This window comes from Sabethes cyaneus, chromosome 2, assembly GCF_943734655.1.
Source record: "Sabethes cyaneus chromosome 2, idSabCyanKW18_F2, whole genome shotgun sequence".
Classification (NCBI taxonomy): Eukaryota; Metazoa; Arthropoda; class Insecta; order Diptera; family Culicidae; genus Sabethes; species Sabethes cyaneus.
Genome location: NC_071354.1, coordinates 156,553,503 through 156,577,109, shown reverse-complemented (window position 1 = coordinate 156,577,109; position 23,607 = coordinate 156,553,503). Strand labels below are relative to the sequence as shown.

General features: G+C 37.6%; 2 protein-coding genes across 2 annotated transcripts in view; both read right to left on the bottom strand.

The window, feature by feature from the left end:
- The window catches only part of LOC128737930 (cell adhesion molecule Dscam2), a 71,149-nt gene extending 61,225 nt beyond the window's left edge, over positions 1-9,924 (bottom strand). Inside the window, exon 1 of the mRNA XM_053832706.1 lies at positions 9,612-9,924. Within this exon, the coding sequence (XP_053688681.1) occupies positions 9,612-9,891 (280 nt within the window). The 5' untranslated portion in view covers positions 9,892-9,924. The remainder of the gene's footprint in view (positions 1-9,611) is intronic.
- Positions 9,925-18,381: 8,457 nt separating this feature from the next.
- On the bottom strand, positions 18,382-19,460 carry LOC128737933 (lipase member H-B-like). The gene is made up of 2 exons (XM_053832709.1): positions 19,249-19,460; positions 18,382-19,195 (listed from the first exon to the last, which is right to left on the bottom strand). The coding sequence occupies exons 1-2, from the start codon at positions 19,458-19,460 to the stop codon at positions 18,382-18,384; spliced, it is 1,026 nt and encodes a 341-aa protein (XP_053688684.1).
- Between the last annotated feature and the right edge of the window lie 4,147 nt (positions 19,461-23,607).

Below are 23,607 nucleotides of genomic sequence, written 5' to 3'. Positions count from 1 at the left end.
GATTACCAATTCTAATAAGATTCATTACAATGTTTTCCTATTTTTCGCCATAACTTTTGTAAATTGCATCATACAGTGCAAGGAGAGATGTAGTAAATTATTATTATTTTTAAGTTCTTTGCACATCTGTGAAATTCCAAGTTTAAAATTGTACTTTTTGATGAGCAATGCTGCTATTGCTCAGGCTTTGAATGTAGCTGGAGATGCCTTTAAAGATATTGTTCTTTTATTCTATTGGGTATAGTTTCAACTAAGCTAAGGTCTATTCACTTTTTTACTTTAATTTTTTTTTAATTTCCGAGTCTTCGAAAGAGTTTATTGAAAATATTTCCCAAAACGTATTAAGAAGTAGCCTTTTTCTTAACGGGTTATATTTTAATCTCTGTAGTTAATAATTAAGGATGGATTTTCTATGAATCACTCAGTTTTACGAAGTCAAGTATATCAAAGAAGAAGAAAAAATTTATTAAGAATCGAATCGTTTGCAAGAAAAGAGCAAAAGTTTCTTGGAAAGAAAAAGCCAAAGTCAATCACTCTACACTTTACTACTAGCCACGACAAAGTACAACTTTTACACCACACAGCACAGTTGTAACCACAGTAATTAGCTAGGTAAACTTTTGTTTGCGGTGCACTGGAAGTATACTTTACTGTTGCTGCTGCTGCAAGAAGAAGGGAGCGCCACCGGTGTGCTACTTTCGAAGTTGGAAAAAATATAGCTAACCCCGTATAGTGGTGCATACCGACGATGAAAATGTTTCCATTGAGTTTTGCAACATGGCGGAACTGTACTGTACTGTATTCTTCATGGAAGTGTAACAAGCACCATCACATTAAACGCCGCTGCAGTAATGTAGTGATGTGAATTTAATGAACACTTGAAAACCCAACAGAATAGGGTCTGTGTTACTTTGCACAGGTAAGGCTCATTTCCATGCTACTTGCCAGGAATTCGCCGCCTTGGTTTGGATTTATTTTGATTTTAGTTTTTTGTTTAAATATTTTATAGTTTCGTGTTACTCCGAACATTTACTGACTGTGTTCAGTTTGATTTATTTAGTAACGTCGCTGGCCGCCGGTCATTTCCCAGGAATCTGGAAGATTTCGCACGTTACTCCGATACATAAAACAGGTGCCAGACGTGATGCAGAGAATTATCGTGGGGTTGCTATATAATCGGCTATCCCGAAACTTTTCGAATCATTAGTTTATTGTCGCCTTTATGACAATGCAGTCGGACGTATTTCTTCTGTGCAACACGGATTCTTGAAGAAGAAATCAGTTGTAACAAACCTGTGTGAGTTCACCTCAATGAATGGTTACGGACTGCATATCGAAAGGTTTTCAAGTAGACTGCATATATACCGATATGAGCAAAGCGTTTGATACCGTTAATAGCATCTTGGAGGTTGTTGAAGAGTTTGGCGTTCAAGGTCCATTGTACAGCTGGATAGAGTACAATTTGTTAAAATTCGTGGCAACAAATCTTGCTCATTTACCGTACATTCTGGAGTACCACAATGTAGTCACTTAGGACCGTTGCTGTTCGTGATTCTAATGAAAAAATAGCCAGATGCTATCACTCACGCAAGAATCCTAACTTATGCAGACGATATAAAAATCTTCTTTCCTATCAAGTCCACGGAAGATTGCATGAAATTGCAACTCGATCTAGGCCACGTTGGAAGGTACTGCGAAAATCGTGGATTAAAAGTAAATGCAGACAAGTGCTCAGTAATGACATTCGCCAGAAAAGAGTAGTGCCGCGCACAGAATATGTTCGTGACCTGAGTGTAATATTCGACCGCTCGCTCTCCTTCAATAGACACATTGATAATGTAGTCAAAGAAAGCCTGAAACTGTTCTCGCTCTTAGAAGATTTGGCCGTGACCTCAAAGATACTTACGCTATATTAGCAGTCTACAAGGGTCTTGTTAGAAGCAAATTGCACTATGCTAGCGTAATATGGCACCCGCAATACGTAACTTACATTCACCGAATAGAAAAATTCCTGAAGAGATTCGTTAGATGTGCTCTCAGAAATCTCGGATGGAACGGAGAAGAGCTACCACCTTATCAGGACCTGTGCTGCCTGGTAGACCTTGACTCGGTCCTCTCGAGGCATAAGATAGCCGATATCATGTTCTTCACGAATACTCTTGCAGGACGAACTGTCAGCTAACCTCTTGCCAGCCGACTAATATTGAACGATTGAACGAACGAGAACCTTCGAGCCACCGTTGCGAACCAGGAACTACACACAGAATGAGCCAGAATGAGAATGAATGCCTACAATACACTTCAGACACATTCCAGCGTTACGGGACACAATCAGCAACCATTTTTACTGTGTAAATTGGCTCTTGTCTCACTGAATTTTTGTCAAATAGCTTGTAAAATAGGTGACTAAGAGAACTTTACTTTCCAGTTGCATGCCAGGGATTTGGTTCAACTGGAACTGATTGGCGGAATGGCCATGGTGTCCCGTAACGCTGGAATGTGTCTTCGGGAAATGGTCACCATTGATATGAGACCAGATACAAATAGACATAAGCTTAGAGAACAATTGTATTAGTGTCTTTATTGTTTATATGTATTATTCATTTTAAGAAGTGTGTTTTATGTTTATGTTTTGTAACTAGGTTAAGATTGGGTAACGGGCTAAACGTGACGTGGGCACAACAACAACGATGGGTAAACGTGAAAAATAGTGGTGTTTCATACTTTAATTGACCTTGAAAATTTAATCTGTGTTAGTCACATTCCGTATTAGTCGATGCGGTTGTTCAGTTCGTTCGTGTTTAGTGTAGATATCATGTTGGTGATAAGTTTATGATATTTTAATTTTGTTTCTTTTGTTTATATCGTATGCGGTTCAACGTGCAATATTTTTATATGTTATTGTTACTTCATTGATTCGTTTTGATTGATTGAACTGACTTTGTCATGTCGAGTCGATGTTATACACAACGTTGAAGTCTCGAAGACATTAGTTTATTACGTTGTTCTGGCCACTCAAGTCGTTTACGAATAGATTGACGAGCAATGGTCCAAGTATGCTTCCTTGGGGTACGCCGGAAGGAATAAGAAACGTTCGAGAGCGAGTGGAGTTCACTACAACGTATGCCGTGCACTCCGTCAGCTATGAACAGAACAATTTTGTAATCCAATCCGGAAGGTCTATGTGCTTCGACTTAGCGATACCCAGAACATGTGGTGCAAGCTTTTGCAAAGTCGATGTACACCGATTCTATTTGTCATTTTGCTTTGACTTCTCCGTATGAAGTAGAGACGTACTGTATCTAATTAGTGTTTGTTAACCGGTTTCTCATGAAGTCGTGCTGGATCTCAAAGACGCCTGGCGTAACTGCGTTGTATAGCGCGTTGTGAACTAGTTTTTTCTGAAACCCTTCTTAAGTAGCGAGATGTTAGTTGGAGATATAGTTACGGTTCGGCCAGACTATCAGCACAGTTTTTTAGGACAACTGGAGGAAGGTCGTCTGTACCTGGCCCTTTGTTAGTGTCTAAGTCTTTGAGTGCACCGATTACATCGTTTGTAAAAATAGTGACGACGGGTAGATTAAAGTCATGTGCTTGTACATGGAAAAACAGTTGAGATTCTGCACCGGTGCTGCTCTCCTATACTCGGTTTCGGAAAACGATGCGAAGAGTGTCCCCATTTCTGCAAGCGTTGGTGCCATCGTGGCATACGTGATTAAGAATGCAGTAGTCCTAATATAACCCCTGAAACGTGCCTGATATTGACTGGATCCTTGAGATGTAATTATCATAAGTTGTGTATCTAAACGTTCTTGATTAGTCGATTCAGCCTTGCGAAGGGATGCTCGATCTAATTCTGACCTAGAATCGTTTCCGAGATTTTCTTAGTAACTTGCTCAATCCCGAAGACCATCACCAACGTACTGTTTAGTCTGCTGATTGATCGTAAAGTGTGTCCACATCAAATTGCATCACGGAAAAAATGCTGTAGAAAATTACCTGGTTGACCGATCCTTTTCAAACTTTCAGACAATAAAATATCACCTAAGCTTTTGGCATACATATTTTACTAGTTGACCCAACAAACTTCGTATTGCCAAAAATGAAACTGAGCTGTACATATACCGTGGGGGCTGCCCCCCGCAGTAGCCGGCGCTTCCGACGGCAGGTCGCTGACAAGACTCGCGGCCTCCGGCTGTCTCGCCCTGATTTCATCCATCATCTAGTGTTACTACAGGTAGTTTCTGCTGGTCTTGTTATTGACTAATGTTTTATGGAAGAGTCTGAAATTTCTCGTATTCGATTAGTTTTTAAGCTACGCAAAAATTTCTGTTTCATTTGTATGACAGTCCGCCCCCACTACCACAGGGGTAAGGGGTCTAAAACCACCATAAAATAACTTCAAGCCTCTAAAATCCCCCACATGCCAAATTTGGTTCCATTTGCTTGATTAGTTCTCGAGTAATGAGGAAATTTGCATTTCATTTGTATGGGAGCCCCCCGTCTTAGTGGAGGGAGGGATGTCTAACTATCATAAGAACCTTCGCTGGCCCCAAAAATCCCTACATGCAAATTTTCACGCCGATCGGTTCAGTAGTTTTCGATTCTATAACGAACATACGCTTCCGACGGCAGGTCGCCGGCAATACTCGCGGCCTGTGGCCGTCTCGCGCTGAATTATAAATTATGATATTTTTGGTGGCCTTGTTATTGACTAATGTTTTATGAAAGAGTCTAAAATTTCTCGAGTTCCATTAGTTTTTGAGTTACGCAACGATTTCTGTTTTATTTGTATGAGAGTCCTTATCCCCCTATCACAGAGGTGAGGGGTCTCAAACCATCATAAAAAAATTCCTGCCTCCAAAACCCCCCACATGCCAAATTTGGTTCCATTTGCTTGATTAGTTCTCTAGTTATGAGGATATTTGAATTTCATTTGTATGGGAGCCCCCCCACTATTGAAGGGGGAGGGGATATAATTCCCCTTTTGAAGAGGGGAGGGGTCTCAATTCTCCATAGAAAAATATTGCCTATAAAAACACCCACATGTTAAATTTGGTTCCATTTGTTTGATTAGTTCTGGAGTTATGAGGAAATTTGTATTTCATTTGTATGGGAGCCCCCCCCCCCTCCTAAAAACGTAAGGGGTCCTAATTATTCACAGAAAAAATTCATGCCTCCAAAAACACTCATATGCCAAATTAAGTTCCATTTGATTAATTAGTTCTCGAGTTATGAGGAAATTTATATTTCATTTGTATGGGAGCCCCCCTCCTAAAGTGGGGAGGGATCTCAATTCACCATAGAAAAAATTCTTGTCACCAAAAACCATCATATGCCAATTTTAGTTCCTGTGCTTGGTTAGTTCTCGAGTTATGAGGAAATTTGTATTTCATTTGTATGGGAGCCCCCTCTCCTAAAGCGGGGAGGGGTCATAATTCCCCTCCTAAAGAGGGGAGGGGTCTCAATGCACCATAGAAACAAATCCATTTGTTTGATTAGTTCTCGAGTTATGCACAAATTTGTGTTTCATTTGTATGGGAGCCCCCCTCTTAATGGGGGGAGAAATCTCTAACCATCATAAGAACCTTCTCTGGCCCCAAAAACCCCTATATGCAAATTTTCACGCCAATTGGTTCAGTAATTTTCGATTCTATAAGGAACATACGGGCAGACAGACAGAAATCCATTTTTATAGGTATAGAATTTTTATAAGTTCAACAAACAAATTACAAAGTTGTTTACATATTTCTTATCCAATTTTGTGATAGACTTTACATATAAATAGCATTTCACATTTCAGGTAATGTTTCGTCCCAAATAGTTTTTCATGCGTTTTGGAGATAAAGTTTTTTTCTTCATTTTTTCAACTTTTTTCTGCCATTTATTACAGCTTTGGGCTGTTGAAAATACAGATAAAATAACAAAAACTGACAGATTATCTTACACATATATCGGACTGATGTCTTATCTCTCTTGTAATGATATATTAACAATGCTAACTTCAGCAGTAAACAGGTTTTGAAGACGGGGTATGATATATCATACGCTAGGACATAATGGGTTAAGATTACTACGTTGCGAGTATTTGTCTGCGATAGCGGATGGATCTTCCTCTCCATGCTCGAGTACAGGATCGGGGCGACTGCAAGTCACTGGCGGGATTAACTCGACTGCATTAAGGTATGCACCTGAATGGTGTAGAGGCGAAATACCAAGACAGCTAGGGGAATGATTAAATCAGTACGGCAGATAATGGAGATGGAGATGGAGATGATGGAGATGTGCCGACTCCCACAATAGGTAAAGCTATTGAAGTGGTTGCCGTCAAGCAACTGAAGAACAGTAAGAAGGGAGCAGAGAAGAGTGGAAGAAGGGTGTAATATGCCCAATATATAAGAAGGGTGCCAAGTTGGTGTGGCGTAACTACCGAGCGATCACTATTCTCGACACCATCTCGCCTATAAGGGCTTTCTCAGATCGGAGTGTGGACGGACAATCAACAACGGACCACATCTTAGTGTTGCGGCAGATCCTCCGAAAGTGTCACTAATGCCAAGTCCCTACATATCAACTATTGAGAGATTTCAAAGCCGCCTATGATACTATCGAGCGTGAAGAGCTATGGAAAATAACGGACGAAAACAGGAAGCTGATAAGACTGATTAAAGATACGATGGATGGCGCACAGCGTTATCAAGTTTGCAAGGGCAGGTATTTCCTGCCTTCTGTTCAACACCGTTCAACCTCAATCGGCTTTAGTTCCAGGGTAGAGTCGTTTGGGGTCATTTGGACTCCTGGGGTAAAATGAACAGGTGCTTTATCTCGGAAAGTACCAGTTCCTCTGCTTTCACATTATTCTCAACTTCTTCCTTATCTTCTTATACCATCATTAACGTAAAAAAATGGGCTTAACATTGACAGGTGTTGCCAAATGTAAACGTAAACAAAACAACTGCCTAAAACGACACCAGATGTAATTTTTATGCTCAAGGTTTTAAGGTTTTTCCAGTGATTTAACAAACTTTTCAAATTATTGTGCAGTGCAGCTCTGTTTGGCTACATAAGAGAAACTGTTTAATAAAAAATTATAGCTAGATTGTATAAAAACAAATCCAATTTTTTAAACTCATATTGTATGCTGTGTGGGGTGAAATGGACAGTTTCTTTTGGGGGGTGAAATGGTCAAGTTGATTTTAAACCATTTTTTCGGTCTAATTGATTCTTGGTACCGAAAAAGTTAAAAAAGATGTGCATGTGATGTTAAAACAAGTATCCACCGAAAAAACCATTACAGGCAATCAAGAATGGATTTTGAGTATTTGAGAGTATTTGCAATTCCGGTAATAACGTATGATCGCCAAAGCGAACATTCGCAACAAAAGTAAGGGCTTTTAATAATCGGGTTTCGGTGTGTTTGAGAACAAACTAAATGAAATATTTCTCTGGTCATTTCCACTCATACTCAGATTCATATTAAACTATGTGATTTTAGAGGCACTCGGGGCTAATCCCTGAATACCTATGGTTGTGCGAAATGCAATGTCACATTCATTTTGTTATCGCAAGTATTTTAGCTTTAGGTTTGACTACCGCTCTGAGCTACCAGGAACTGATGCAGAAGCATTTGCATGTAGCAAATGTGGAATAAGACTTTAAATAAGATCTAGATTAATCGAATTATGGTTTTGTTTAGTTGCAAAAAAATTAAAGTTATATTGGTATAATTTATGAACTGGCTCTTCCACTCAGATAGACGGAATTGAGCTCGAGACACTATTACTAGTTAATCTGTTATCTGCTATGAGCCACAATATGTTATTTCGTTAAAAACAACAGTTTTTTAGACATTGTCCATTTCACCCCAGTGGGTGTCCATATCACCCCAAACTAAATTTTGATGCCAAAAAATCATTATTTTTATTTTAACATATTTTAGCAAAACTAAGCTAGATACAATTGTGAAACTCCGCTGTTAAACAGAAAACAAGTAAATCTCAGTATACGATTCAACTTTTTTTAAGTTTTAATTCATAAATTTTGGGATAATAGGTGATTTGCTAAGGGTGTCCAAATTCCCCCAAATTACCCTATTGGCCGGATCCGACTCCTTGGTATTTACAGCAACGCCATTGTCGTTGTACGTTGCACCCCTGTTTGGTCGAGTTTGAATAGTGATAGCTTGCCCAGTCAGACCCAAACAGGAAATTAAGCTCAACCTATAGGGTGACTCATGTATTTTGGACAGGCGTTACGCGGTCGATATGGTCATTTACGGCAACATTAAATAGAAATGTTCAAAATAGTGTACGCCTCCCAGTTGGCCTCGAGGTATGATGCTAGCCTAATAAGCCAGTCGTCGTATGTTCGAATCACGGCTGGGAGAGGCTGTTGGAATCATAGCAACTCGTAGCAACTGGCCCTGCAATTGTCCTGTATTCTAACAGCTGGCAGCGAAGTCTGTCGTACACAAACAGAAAGTCAAGTTTCGATGACGGAATGTAGCCCCTAGGCTTGGCTTTGCTTTTTTAACGCCAGTCCAAAATATATAAATCGCCCTATTGACGAGTATGTGGACAGTTCTTGTTTTTCGTTCGATTCGCAACAATGTTATGAACAAAAAAATTACAAATGGCAGGTCTCGTATAAATAGGCTTTGCACTTTGCATACAATCACTGTTAAAAAATGTTTCCCCTTTTTTCTACAGTTCAATTAATGAGTTCTTATAAAAATTATTTGAAATTATACCTACCATGCAATAAAAGAAAGAAATCATTGCTCAACTGTTAGCGAAACCCAATTTAAAACAGCTGATTAAACCAGTTGGATTCTCGTCAGGAAACAATACTGATTTCTTTTTATGTTTCAAAACACAATCGTGAAGTATAATTTAACTGGTTGAAGCACTTTATACGCTATTCTAAAGTCATTTTTTCCGTGGTCTCATCGCCATCTGAAAGCATAATCAGGGGCACCATTTCGTCTTCATCACTGGCATTAGAGAGTGTTTCCTATGTTATGGTAATAGTTGTCGAGTCACTGTCGTTTCTGAAAGTCTCCTGTCGACCGTATACCGTAGTCTCTGCCCGTTGAGTCAAGTACACGCGCTTTGCGGAGAGCAAGCCTCTAAATACAGTCAGCCAGCAGCTGGCTGCTGGTCTGCCGACCGGCATTTTTGAAAATTAATTCCTATCACGTACTTGAAGATTTTCGCTTATAATGTGATTGGGATCGTGTCCAAGCGGAACAGTTTCCCAAAACAGCGTGTAGCTATAGCAGAATGAGGAGGACATTTTTTGTCCTCCTGTTTAATGGCCGGTTTCGCGCAGTGAACGTGCTGAAGGCGGTGGTTGTAAATTGAGGCAATAGAACTTAAGTTTACAAATTGCTGTAATAATAATTGTACTGGTAGCAAAAGTCAACAATATTGTTTTGATGGTGAATAATTCAATGGTGTGCTGTTTTTTGAGAGAAAGAAAGACAAGTATTAAAATTAGTTATTAAATGATCCTCGTCGGTTATGAAAAATTTCGGGCTAGTAATTTGTGTTATTGATGATGCAATTTACAACACTTTCGGCCACTTTACTGCCACACATTGCATTAGTTACCTGCTCGCACTTGCACGTCCCGGGAAATAACCCGCCCAACGGTGTTCGATGCTACGCACCGATAGATTGTACTGTGAATGTCCTGTCGGTAGGCCGCGGCAGGAAAGGGCAACAGGACTAGCGTTCCATTTCGTAGCACCCGCCGGACACCGCCCACATCGCCGACGGACGTACCGTCCACCGACAGCCAGTCGATAGTGGGCTGTGGGCTCCCTGAGGCGGAACAGTCCAGCCAACCGCCGGACGAGTTGGAAAATTCAAGCCGCGGAGGAGGTTCCATCACGAATGAAGGCCCCCTTAGGTGTGAGTCGAATGCGCGTACAAAGTCTGAAAGTAGAATAGGGTAGTTTGTTAACATTGTCGACTATTGTTCAGTTATTCGGAAATCGGTTTCAGTAGAACAGAAATTGCTTGTTTGATTGATTGATATTCGCCATAAGTTAGTAACCGGTATAACAGAACTCTACTTAAAAGTATGTTAGCGGTCATAAAAAGATTATTCAATATTGTAATATCAGATCATTATAAAACATTTTGCGATTACTTCAAAAAGTTTTGCATTTACTTTTTATTCGCTGTACCTTTTCAGAAAAAATGTAAACTATTATGATAAAGTGGCACTTTCCGCATACGCTTTGCTCACATGAATCCCGACAAGCGATGTTGGAATTGTGTGCAGATGAACTGGAAATTGCGCACTTAAGTTTCAACAATGCATAAAACTATGCAATAACAGTCTGTACTTACTTACTCCTCCTGTGCCATCATTCCACGAAAGATGCAACAGTTGTTCCTAAGATAATACTGCAGTTTAGCCCTGATCAGTCAAAAAGGTTTTATGAAAGATGTAGACCATTCACGCGATGGCGTACAGGTTAAAACGGGAAGTACATTAGAAAGAGTAGTGGAGGATTTTGGTTATAGTAATTTAATAATCGTTTGTTGAAAATTTGCCGCATAAAAGGCAGTACTATATACTATGTAAAATAGAGCTATACCATGATTTTCGTTAAAAAAATTTCTTCCTTTAAAACTGGCTGCAGGCTCTGTTTGTGTCTGTTCCTTAAAGTCATAGAAAAACAGGCGCACGTACCGATTATTCTTTGTGCCATTAAATCAACCGCAGTTTACGATGAGGAAAATCCTAACAGCTGCCGGTATTCACGGCGAACCTAAAGTGGGTGTAAAACTCTGCGGTAGAAAATTTTAGGGTGACACGAAGAAAAATGAAAATTTTCCAGCTGGTTGATAGTATTGTCTATAAACGATGGAATAAAGCAGTTTTCAACCACTGGTGTGCCCTAACCAGTCAGAATCGTTTGTAAAAGATTCATTACGAAGTCATTAATTATGTGACAGATTGAAATAAAAACCGAATTGCTCGTAATTAGCACTACAGGAATATTCTGTATTTACATATCCACATTTCTGCCTCTTTTCCATTGAAATAATCTACTGAAACGACACCCTAATGCATGTACAGTGTAATATCTCATTCGGAAATGGTATCGTAAAATGAAATCCCGCCTTCAGTTTAGTACTGAATAGGATAAATGCGCTTTGAAGGCGTAAAAATTAAAAAAGAAAAAAATCCGATGCAAAAAAACACATCTTCGTTCGTTGCTTGCGAAAAAAATATTAATTAAAAAGTTATACCTATTGGTTTATTAAGTACAAAACCCCTTAGCCAGCATGTGCACTTCCGACCAGGGATGCCACATATAATTCTGTGTGTTTTATTGGCAAAATCTACCCATCTGTACAGCGAAGAAAAACATCTGCGCAAAAATCTGTCCAATGCAAAACAATGAGAGCGAAAGAGACGGAGAGTCATAATGCTGACTATTTCCGTCTCTTTCACTCTCATTGTAAAAGTTTAATAATCTGTTTAAACTGTGTATTTGGCGAAAAGGTGTATTCTATGCACACAGATTCTGTACAGGGGATTAAACTCAGAATAATCTGTGCATATGGCAACCCTGCTTCCGACTGGTACGAGCATTTTCCAGAACGTGCTGCATGATTGTGATAATAGCACATTGTTCGATATGTCCCGAGACTAACTCATTTTTATGCCAGACAAGCTTCATACCTACAAAAAAGTACTTGCAACCTTCTTGCTGATGTCTCTATAATAGTTTTAAGAGCAAAGAAAAAAATCATCAATGATACAGTTGGGCTGCAATCGATTTTGCAATGGTTTGACTGTCACAAGGTGATTACTCAAAATGCATTTCAAGTGATTTGAAAAATTATAATTTTATTATAGGCCGGAACAAAAGATTAGTTTTAATTGGTTTGGAAAATAATGTGGCTATTTTAATGTTACTTTCTATTGGGGCAGGTCGAGGCTCACCGTGGCTGAATATCACAATTCAAAGTTTGTTTCAACAAAAACTCATTTATTTGATACGAACATTTATTTCTGGGAATTTAATCAAAATGATCTTCGGTGAGTGCTTCACTACAAGTGATCCGTGGTGACGATCGCAATCGGGCCCACACTAGTGAGCGGCTATATTGGGAGCTAGAGAACTATACATTTGGTGATCAGAGGATTCGGACTGTATCGTCGAAAAGAAAATCTATCCATATCAAACACTTTCTTTTTCCTTTCACACTGTTTTACCTATACAGTGGTTGAAGTTGTCAAAAAAGTTTAGTGTTAAAATTTTAATTCGACAGCAGGCTATGTATTAAGCCAGAGCAAAGCAAAGTCGTGGGCTTAAACCGTCATTAGACATTACCCTTCTTTATCGACAGACTTCGCAGCCGGCTGTTTAGAGTACAGGAAAATTACGGGGCCAGTGTAACGATCTTACTGACTCTATCAAGCAAGCACCGCCTAGCCGAGATTCGAACATGCGACGACTGGCTTGTTAGACCAGTATCGTACCTCGAAGCTAAGTGAGCGGTGTATTGAGACAGAAAGTCAATCAAATAAGTAAATATTTTATAGATGACACGCATCCTAAGTAACAGTTTGAGTTTGTTGCACTTTCATAATGGTATTTATAACGAAATTTGGTAAAAAAACTACCATAATCGTGTAATAAAACTTTTAATATTACTTGGGAGATGTTTTGTCAAATTCAAAATCCCACTGTACAGTATTATAGTACTGAGCTTCCAACTAGTACAGAAAAATATTCAGAAAAGTTTTGGAAAAGGAAACTATGCTCTGAGAAGGAAAAATAGGAAAGCAAGTTGGAAATGAAAAATAGGCAAAGATTATAAGAAATCTGAAAAGGGATTAGGAATTTACTTTTGAAGACAACAAAAAAAATAGGAAATGAAAAATTTGAAAGAGAAACAATGAATATGAAAAGGAATATGACAGGACAAAATGTGCAAGAAAATGGAAGGGCAACCGAAACGAGCAATTGAAATGGAAAGACGAATCGATATAAACAAATTAAAAAAAGGAATTGGTAAAGGAAAATAATAAACGGAACATACCAACGTAGAAATTAATGCAAATTGGAAAAAGCAAATGAATAAGTGAACTAAAGATGTGAAGACGAAAGACAAAGTTTAGGAAGTGAAAGAAGATAATAAATTCAAAAAAACTAAAGAAGGGGAAAATGTAAAAGAAACCTGTAATAGGAAAATTGAAACAGTTAAGCAATTCACTCGAAAAAGTCGAAAAGAGAAGGGAAAATAAAAGGAGGTGGGAATGTGAAATAGACAGAAAAATGGGGAAAATAAATGGAAAAGTTAAAATAGAATGGGGAATGGGAATGATATGGAAGACTGAAAGTGATTAAGCGGAATAAGACAGTGAAAAAAATGGAAAGCTGAGAAACGAATAACGGTAGATGATAAGAAGAGTAATGGAAATGTGACATGGAAAGAGAAATAGGAAAAGCTATGGTAAAAATAAAAATAAAAACAGAAATGAATAAAAAATGAGATAGCAAAATGAAAGAGTATAATTGAAAAGGGAAATAGAAAAAGAAAATGAGAAATAAAAGGGGAAACAGGCAAGATAATAAGGAAGTGAACGTGAGAATAGAACATGTGAAAGAGAAGTAGGAAAAATGCTACAGGAAATATAGAAAGGATAATATGAAACAGATATGGGATAGAGAAATAGATAGCGAAAATAAAAAAGCTCAATCGGAAAGTGAAACCAAAGAGTGTATTGTAAAAGTAAAAAGCGAACCCCCCTTGAGTACAAACGTATTTCGCAGCCGCATATTAGAGTACAAGACAATTTCGGGGCAATTGCGATGATCCTCCCGAGATTCCCGTCCAACCGAAATGCGAACATACGACGACTGGCTTGTTAGACCGGCATCGTACCTCGAAGCTAATTGAGCAGTTGGAAAAAGTAAATGAGAAGTGGTAAGGGAAAATTACTAAGCAGCAATAGAACTAGGAAAAATAAACAAGAAAGAAAAATGGGAAAGGTAAGTGGGAAAGGGAAAAAGCAAGATGAAGTTTAAAAGGCGGGTTGTAAAGGAAAGAAAGGTCTGAACGACAAATTTTATTAATGGAAGGATAAATGTATGGGCGGAAAGAACACAACAAAAAGAAAATAGAAATGGGAAATGAATATCAATAACTGATACGAAGAGGGGTGATAATGGGAAATGGAAATGAGAAAGGGAAAAGTGAAAAGAAGATAAAAGATAGAAATGAAGAAAAAATGAATCATGGAAATAAAAGAATGTAATTGGAAAGTGAAATAAGAAAAGCAAATGAGAATGTAGCAAGGAAATGAAAAAGCAAAATTAAAAAAGAAAAACAAGAAGTGATAAGAGAAAATGCGGATATGGGAATAAAAATTGGGAAAAATAAACAGAAGTCGGAAAGGAAAAGGAAAGGAAGCAGAGAAGGGATCCAGAGAAAACAAAATGGGAAGTATAATGGAGAAAAATGAAAATAGAAGGGGCAACGTAACGGAGAAATGCGAAATAGAAATGAAAGAGGGAGTGAGAAATGACAAAGAAACATGAGTAAATCTACAACAAAAGGCAAAAGACTGCCATTTTGAAATAATAGAAATAATAAAATAAAATGAGAGGAGATGTGAAATAGGCAGAGAAATGGGAAAGATAATCGGGAATGTGAAAATAGAATAAGAATGATTTGGTGTTTTGAGTGAGGAAGGGGAACAAGTAAACGAAAAAAATTAAACGAAAAACCAGAAAAGTAAACCAAACAAAAAAAAAAGAAAAAAATGCAGTACGGAAAAGAAGTGGAAAAGTTAGATAATAAAGGGAATGAATAAGTAAAATGTAAAAATCGATATATGATAAAGGAAATAAGAAAGCAAAATAAGAAAGGGAAAAAAGATAAGAGATTGAAATAAAGAAGGGGAGTGAGATATTAAACTAAAAAACTTCTTAGGAATTGAGACAGGCAAATGAAAGCAAACAATTGGAAAGCGAAATAGGAGCAGAAAATGGAAAATCAACAACGAAATGGGAAAGCCAAAATTGAAATAAGAAAGAAAAAGAACAAATAATAATGAAAAACGAACATGTGAACAAAAAATGAGCGAAAAGGAATGAGAACTGTGAAGAATGAGAATTCTGGGGAAAGTGTGAATGACAAATGGAAAAGTGCAATTATTAGGGAAAATTCAAAAGCTAAATTGGAAAGAGAAAGAAAAGAGACAAGTTGGAAAAGTGATTGAGGAGTGGCGATAGAAATGGAAAATCAAAAGCATAAATGGAGCTGGAAAAGATGGGTGAAAAATGTGGAAGATAAATGCGAAAGGCAAAGGAGAAAAACTGGTTTAATATAGAGATATGGAAGGAAGCAGAAGTTACATTAAGAAGTTAAGGAAGGAAGCTACGAAGTTGGAAAGATAGAGGGAAGGGAAATGTAAAACATTTTGTCATAAATGGAAATGGAAATATCAGTAAGACATACGAAGACGGATGGAAATGTAAAATGAATAGGGAAATAAAAAAGGGAAAGGCAAAAATAAAATAATAGATAGAAATGAGTAAAAAAGTGAGATATGCAAATGTTGAAATAGAATTGAATGAGTAAACAGAAAAAGAAATTGGGTATTTAACAAAGAAGATGGGAAAGGAAGGAAAGGAACATGAGAAAGCAAAATAAAAAATTAAAATAAGAAGGGGACAGGAAATGAAAATACGAAAATGGGAATAGAAAATGGCGAAGAGAAGTAGGCAACAGAAATGGAAAAGAAAACCGGTAAAGAAGGAAAGGGAAATAGAAAAGACAAATAGGAAAAATCTACAGGAAGCAAAATACGAGAAGAAAATTGCAATGGGAAGCAGTACTTAGAATGTCAGTCCCATTTGGAGAATTGAGAAAAAAATTGTAAAGCAAAATGGGACAGGGAAAAGAACTGAAAGCCTGATAGGTAAATTGGAAAAGGAACTAAAAAAGGAATTTCGGAAAGATATATGAGTTATAAAAATGGACACAAGTAAATGTAAACAGTAAGGGAATGGGAAAATGAAACGAGAAAAGAAAATGTGAAAAGGAAACTGTGAAATCAAATAGTTGAAAGAAAAGAAAGTGAGATGGGAATTGGGTGAAAATATAAAGATGTGGAAGTTAAAAAACTAGGGAAAGTACGGAATTCTAACTATAAGAGACACAGAAAACAGCAATTTTAAAAAACCAGAAAGAGGAGCAAGAACGAAAACTGTACAAGGCAAATGACAAAAAACTTAAGTAGTAAAATATGGGAAAAGATATATGGAAAAGGAGGTAGAAAAGAGGTATTCGAAAAAGATATAAAAGCAACGCAAAGTAAAATAAATGAAATAGGAAAGTCGAAGAAAGTTCAATTGGAAGCAGACGTAATAAAACCAACTAAAAGACGATGAGAATGGAAAAAGATATAAAAACGACAAAGTAAAAGGGAGACATAACAGCAAATTAAAAGACTCAAATTGAAAAGTGAAATAGGAATGCAAATTGGGAAAAAATAGGGAGGAAAATGATAAAAAACAGGTGGGTGTGCAAAAAGAAAATGGAGAAGAAAAGTCGGACAAAGTGAAATGGGGAAATGAAACAGAAAATAAAATGCCAAGGAATTCAAAAGAAAAAATATGGAAAAAGAGTAATGTAAAGGGAAACGGAACGAAACATGCAAATAAAGAAGCTCGAATGAGAAGCAGAAACAAGGAAGGGAAGTGGAAAAAGAGTATGGGTAAAGTAAATGGCAAAAGGAAAATGAGAAAGGGAAATGGAAAAACATGGAGGACCGTGAAAAATAGAAACTGGAAAGAGATTTGGGAAAAGCAAATAGAGAATAGAAGAATAGAAAAAGGAAATAGATAGGGGTGAAATTATGAAATGAGAAAGAAAACTGGAAACGTAAGTGGGAAAACTAAATGAGAAAAATCAATTAGAAGGCGAAATGGGCAAGTCAAATTGAAAATGGAAAGAAGAATGAATAAAAAATAGGAAAAGCATGACAAAGAGAAAGTGACCATCGAGTAGAGGCAAATCGAATAAGCATGCATGAATGATGAATGGAAAAAACGGTAATAAATATAGTCAACTAAACACCGCAAGTAAATTTGCAAATCAAGCAGAAAACAAAAAATTGAAAACGGAAGAGTCGTCATCATTTTTGATGTATTTCAACTAGTTCCGTCTTCTATGGTAAATAAACAATTTAATATCATATCGTTTCTGGTTATAATTAACTGGTATTTTTCGACTGTGTATCGAATAATTGGGAATTTGGTTGTTCAGTCATTAAATTATAGTAGACGCTAGATTTTCCTTTTATGCTAACGTTTCGATCCGGATTTGGATCTTCATCTGGGCTTAAAGTGTTGATTTAGACAAAGACGATCAGCACTTTAAGCCCTGATGAAGATCCAAATCCGGATCGAAACGTTGATGTAAAAAGCAAAATCTAGCGGCTACTATAATTTAATGACTAAACGGCCTAATCCCAATCATTCGGTTTCTCGTTATACATTATTAAAGTTGGTTTATCTGTATTGATAAAATTACGAATATATAACCATTCAATACTTTTCCGCGTAAAATCATTCAACTTTGCATGTAACTTAAATTTTTTTTCCGTTCAGCATAATGAGAAAAAAGGTTGGCAATTTTTAAATCACCGACAGTTTTTATCATTATCATCATCATCATCATCACCAACTGCACCATCACCATGCACAATTCAGCCTACATTGCACAGCGGGTAGGCAGGCTCTGCTGGACGCTAACGGGAGCGGGGGAACCTTTACTGTCTTGACTGCAGGCTAAAGTTTGTAGATTCTTCATTTATTCTTTGTGAAAAATTCTGGCCATGGCCAGAAGAAAAATGAACTTCATCCCAATGAGATGGGATCTTTGCGAAAGAAAATAAAAACTAGCAAAATTGCGGCAGCTTTCTTGCATTATTCTCATTTTCATTAGTAGTACACAAGCTTCGCGGAGCACAAGTGGAGAGCTCTTGCAATGTTAAATAATAAGAACTGTAGTTGGCAGCAGCCAGTGCACGATGCAGTATATTTATGGGCAAAAGTTACAAGAAAGATTTAAGAAATATTTAAAAGAACTAGTTTTTTTGTGCTTCTCAGTCTGCGTCAAAAAGTTTTTAAATTGGACTGCAGGATGAGCTGCAACTAATGGCAAATGCTGCACATGACATGAACGATAAACTGATGGTGTAGAGTGTCAATAAAAGTTGAGATAATTAACTGACCATAATTACAAATGCGTTCAATGGGATTAGTGGACAAGATTCAACAAAAAGAATAAGTAAATTTGGAAAGATCGGTTTATTCCTTTTCAGCTTCCAACTTAGCGTTTACGTGTAGGGTGGAAAAGCAGATGTCATCAGATAAAAGTCCCCACCCACACGGCTGGAATAAATGCCCATCTTTGTCGATTTGTTGAACAGACAAAGTCCTACTAAATACGCAGGATATGCACTGCACTTTTTCCCATTGAAAACATTGTTTGGGTTTAATGCCATTTGGAAAAGAGTACAAGCATGAGAATGACTGCAGGTTATTTGTTCAAAACTTTCTGAGTTTCCAAATAATGGCAGCACACAATTCGGTTGTGGTACTAATCCTCCAGTTGGGTAAAAATTTTCGTGCCCATCCCCAATGCACACACCGAGGGCGCAACGGGAAGTTATGATCATCTGAACGTACTGCGCATCAGAACTGTCCAATCTTTTTGCTGGACCTACATCAAACGGCATAGTAAAAAGGGGACCGGCCGGATCTAGACCGTAGATTGCTGCTATTTTGCCTCCTAGATTCCTCCCGGTATGGCCGCTTATTTGAGCTCCTAAACTGTGACCCACTAATGTCACTTTGCTCAAAGGAATGCCCTGACCGTTTAAATAGGTGATAAAGTTGGCCATATACGCTCCTACGCGGAAAGTGTGGTTGACCGCTATCGCATAACCGTACAGGCATAGTTTGCTCCAGTCCACAACGCACACATTCGTATCCACGAACTTCAGATAATCAGCTGCCATGTTTCTCACCCAGATCCTGTTACCATTGTCTAGCCAGCCGTGAGTGATGAAAACCATTGGTTTGCTGGCTACGATTTTGGAACTAAAGTTACCATCGTTTATAACAGTTTGCGAAAGCTCCGGAGAATTTCTGCAATCAATGATCGATCAATCATAGAGTAAGTTAATCGCGAATGATTTTACCTATTTCCACACTGAAAAATTACATCCGACTCGATGGGGTTTTTAGTATCGCCCGTTAAAATATATTGGATGTCATTGCTCATAACTTTGAAAATACTGTCCATTACATTAGCCGCATTGTAATCGGTGTTAACGTTAAAAATGTCCAGAAGACCGGCGGAGGCGCGGTCCCCGAAAACAGCTACAGCCAGTGTTATCACAAGATGAAACATGGTCCCATTAATTGCTTAATTACTCGGGAGCATAGTTCCAACTGAAGATGCATTTTTGAAGGCCACCGATTATATACCGTTTCGAAACAAAAGCCCTTGATTGTACGTTTAAATTTTATTGAAACAGCTTTGCATCGACCTTGAAATTTTGTTTCGAATGCTGAACCTGAAGGTGTACGCTAAAGCGTGCGTCAATTTAGCAATGCTTATTTATTTTCCTTTAGCAGCATCTGTCCGCTACTGTTGTGCCAATTAATTATGCAATGATCCTGATGATTTGTTGATCACTAGACCGAGCCTTGCGGGTTTAGAAGGCGTTTCCGGGAATGTTTTATTTCATAGAAGATGTTTCTAGTTATGATCAGTATTGTCAGGTTTGTATTTCATGTTGAAATTTCGATTAAATTAAATGGATAGAAATATGTCCGTACCACGTCCATGTTTTCTTATGAAAGAGCGGGACCTATAATCAAAATTTGGCGAACAAGAATGCGTGCAAACTTTTTTTATGATGTTTGATTATTATAAAATACAGGAAAAATATTCAGTTAAGTTTCCGGATACGAACTGCCGGACCTTTTGTTTAACTCTTACTACTGTTCTGTACAGTTCTTTTCTCCGTATTGGCAGGTTGTCAAATCCGGCCAAAATAGCACGGAACAATTATGTCGCTTTAGGAATCTTACCAGACTTTTTCCAGTCCAGATACTTATTTACGTTAAACTTATTGCTTGACGGTCCTGGTTACAATTAAAATATTGCTTTTCAAGCCACAGATACAAATAGTCCTCCAAACCCAATTTTTTGGCGACCTTCGACAGTGTCACAAGCTGGAAGATGACTTTCTTCGTCCAGATTCCGTAAAAGCCGCTTGCCCAGGAAATTGTTTGAAATCTGCGTTGACGTAGATTTTGTCGTCCACCGTCCCTTCGAATACGTGATCATCATCAGTATCGTCGTGTACAGCGTCCAGGATCGTGTTTGGCAGTTTTGTTTTATTTATAGATACAATTTGATCTTTTTTCACTGTCTTGATACAGTGCGATAGTTGAATGAAAGAAAAATCGAAATATTACTAATTTTGTCTTTCGATCTCCCGCCGATTCATGCTTCCATTACTGGCTGTCAACAAATGTCAACAAATTATTAAGTGGCTCACAGCTGATTCGCTCACTTTTAACGGTTTTCACGGCCTGTACGTGCGATTTGTTTAGATTTTCGCAATTCGCGATGCATTACTCCTTTTTCTTGGATGCTATATGATAATTAAAGTGCGAATGTCAAAATCCAAATACAGGCATCATTCTGCAAAAGAAATGCGTCTAGTTTAAATCGACCAAACTTTGATCATAACACTCTTTTTAGTAAATCAAGTGAAAAAGGTTTTGCGCTGATTCGAAGATTTTTGTATTTCTGAGGCTTAATAAGGGTAAATTTTTTTTTCATGATCATTATATAGGAACGACTGAATACATTTTATCAGGGGATAATATTATCGTACTTTTCCAACGATTAGAACTAGACGCTGATTCGAGGATCTAGCAGTTGACCAACGAACTGGGCGTAAGGCCTAGCGACTTTGTCACATTTAATATCATGGTTATAGAAGGTCTTCCAGCATATTTTTTCTATTAGGGGGGACTTAGACTTAGATATACTCCTTGACAAGTACATCTGGAGGTCCCTGAAACACAGGTCGACCTCGTTTTGATCGACTGTCGGAACATCTCGGACATTATTGACGTCGCATGGCATCGAAGCGTTAACGTTGCTCGGATCCTTACCTAAGCAATGGTGTAAAACTTCAAACAAATTGTCGGAGGGAACGCTAGAACAAAGTAAAGAAACGAAAGTGTTGATAGTGTCCGAAAACAATGGGACAATGCGTGAAGAGCGCAAAATAAAGTAAGGAAGGGTCATTGAAGCAACGCTTAAGATGTTGTGTACCGTTCCTCTTTTCCCAAGCTGGAGGATCCGCTGATCAAATCAATCTATAATCGGAGCCAAGTATAACCAGATTCGGGCTCAATTTCTCATCCTAGTTCCTGAGGATCGTAGGTATTGGTAAATCATTGAATCACAGTGGACTGGATCAACCCTCCCTTACCTAGTTTACCGCTACTTCCCCTTCACGTCTTGTCACATTTTGTTCGGACACTATCAACACCTTAGTTTCATTACTTTCTTCTACCGTCCCCGTCGTCGATTGTAAAAACTACCGTTATGAAAAATTAATTATGTGCCTGACACGACCTTATTAAATGGATCAAGACAAAACACGTGATTGATATATTCAAATAAAAGTCGGAGTATTATGTTCTGTCACATGGAAATTTTTTAAAATATTTTTTTGCTGTTGGTGAGTTATGGCCAGAGCTCGAAAAAATTAATAGCCCTGCATGAAGGCGAATATAAAACGCATTCAGCGCATACGGCTTACCCCTGGTAGTATTCTTTTATTTGTCAGCGCTTGGACATGATTACTGAATCGCTGACAGTGTTTGTTTTTCTCAGTTATCTACCCTTCAAAATTGCAGTGCTGAATGATTTCCCGACTAACCTGTCACTCAATTTTCTTGCTCTGGACTGCTATTTTAGGTCTCCAAGTTTAATTTCTTAAACTGCCTGCTTTTTAAAATCAAATAAAACCTGGCTGAAGGAAATTAATTCGGAAGAAACACTTTGGAGCAATGTTTACATTTATTGTAATTTCAAAATGAATGCATGATTCACATTTGATTTCACGCACTATTGTCGAGAATGAATGAAAGTAGAGAACAACATGAACAGGAACGCAAATGATTTGCTCGAGTCTTTGGTTTCAGGTTGGCAAAGCTAAGTTAATTTCGTCTGTACCAGAAATAGAAAAGAATTAGCAGTATATTGTATCAATTCAGAAAATGAGAAAATGGAAGAAAATGAGAATAAGCTGGAATAAAAGGAAAAACACGGAACGAAAAGAGGAGAAAAACGCTATAGAAAAGGAGTAGCCTGATAATGAGGAAAAAGAGGACAGAAAAACAGGATAAAACAAATAAAATAAAAACAAACGTGATAGAAAAAGAGGAAAAGCAGGATATTATAAGAGAAAGATTAGAACAGAGCAAAATAATGAAATGAAGTTAACGGGATAGAAAACAAAAAACGGGTCAGCAGTAACAGGAAATTCAGTAAGGGCGAAAAACGGTGCAGGCGAAGAAGAGAAAGAGAAAAAAGTGGGTGGAAAAAAAGCAAACAAAACAAATATAGGGAAGTTGGAACAGAAATAGAAAGAAAAGTATAACATAAAAGGTGGGAAAAGGCGAAAGAAAAAGAGGGAAAACGAGACAAAAAGGAAAAACGGTACAAAAATTGAAAGGAACAATAGCGAAAAAGAAAAATGAAAGAGGAAACAGGAAACGAGGAGAATGGGTCAAACAGGGTAATGGAACAAGATGAGATGGAAAGATGGGACTGAAGATGAAGAAAAGAATATTAGGAAAAACAGACTAAAGAAAAAGGAAAAACGGGAGAAAAAAAGTCGAGAAAGTGGGGGGCAAGAGACAAAAAACAATTCAAAAACAGAATAAACGAGACAGAAAAGAAGAAGTAACGGGGTATCATCTAAAAAAGGAAAAACAGAATAAACAAAGATGAAAAACGAGAAGGAAAGCAGAGTTAGACGTAGACTGGAAACAAAAAAAGGAAACAGGGAAGAGAAAAAACCGAAAACAGGAAGGAAAATTATAAAAAATTGCTCGAAAAACAGGTCTGAAATCAAGAAAGAGTGGGGTGGTAAACGAAATAATGGAATAATGAAACAGAAGACACGGAAAAAACTAAAACGAGAGATAAAAAGGAGACAAAGAAGACAAAATGGAACAAAGAGTGGAAATACGAAACAGAAAAAGATAGAAAGGAACAGAAAAGAGGTAAACCGTGTGAGAGAAAAGAAAAATGTAATGAAATCGAGTAAAAATTAAGTGTTCATGTCCAAATTTAAGTGTAATTTAATGTCGTCAAGTTCAATTGAATGTCCGATTTTTCACTTTAAACTTCAAGTCTAATTTAAATCCAAGTTTTGGTTAAATTTAAATTCAGATTTAAAATTTAATTTCTAGTACAATTTGGATTTCAATTTCAAGTCTAATTTCAGATGTTTTCATGT

Excerpts from the sequence above, each read along its gene's own strand:
- LOC128737933 (XM_053832709.1), bottom strand. The coding sequence starts at position 19,460 with ATGTTTCATCTTGTGATAACACTGGCTGTAGCTGTTTTCGGGGACCGC. Across the intron at positions 19,196-19,248 it reads ATTTTTCAGTGTGGAAATAG|AAATTCTCCGGAGCTTTCGC; the intron begins GTAAAATCATTC and ends CATTGATTGCAG.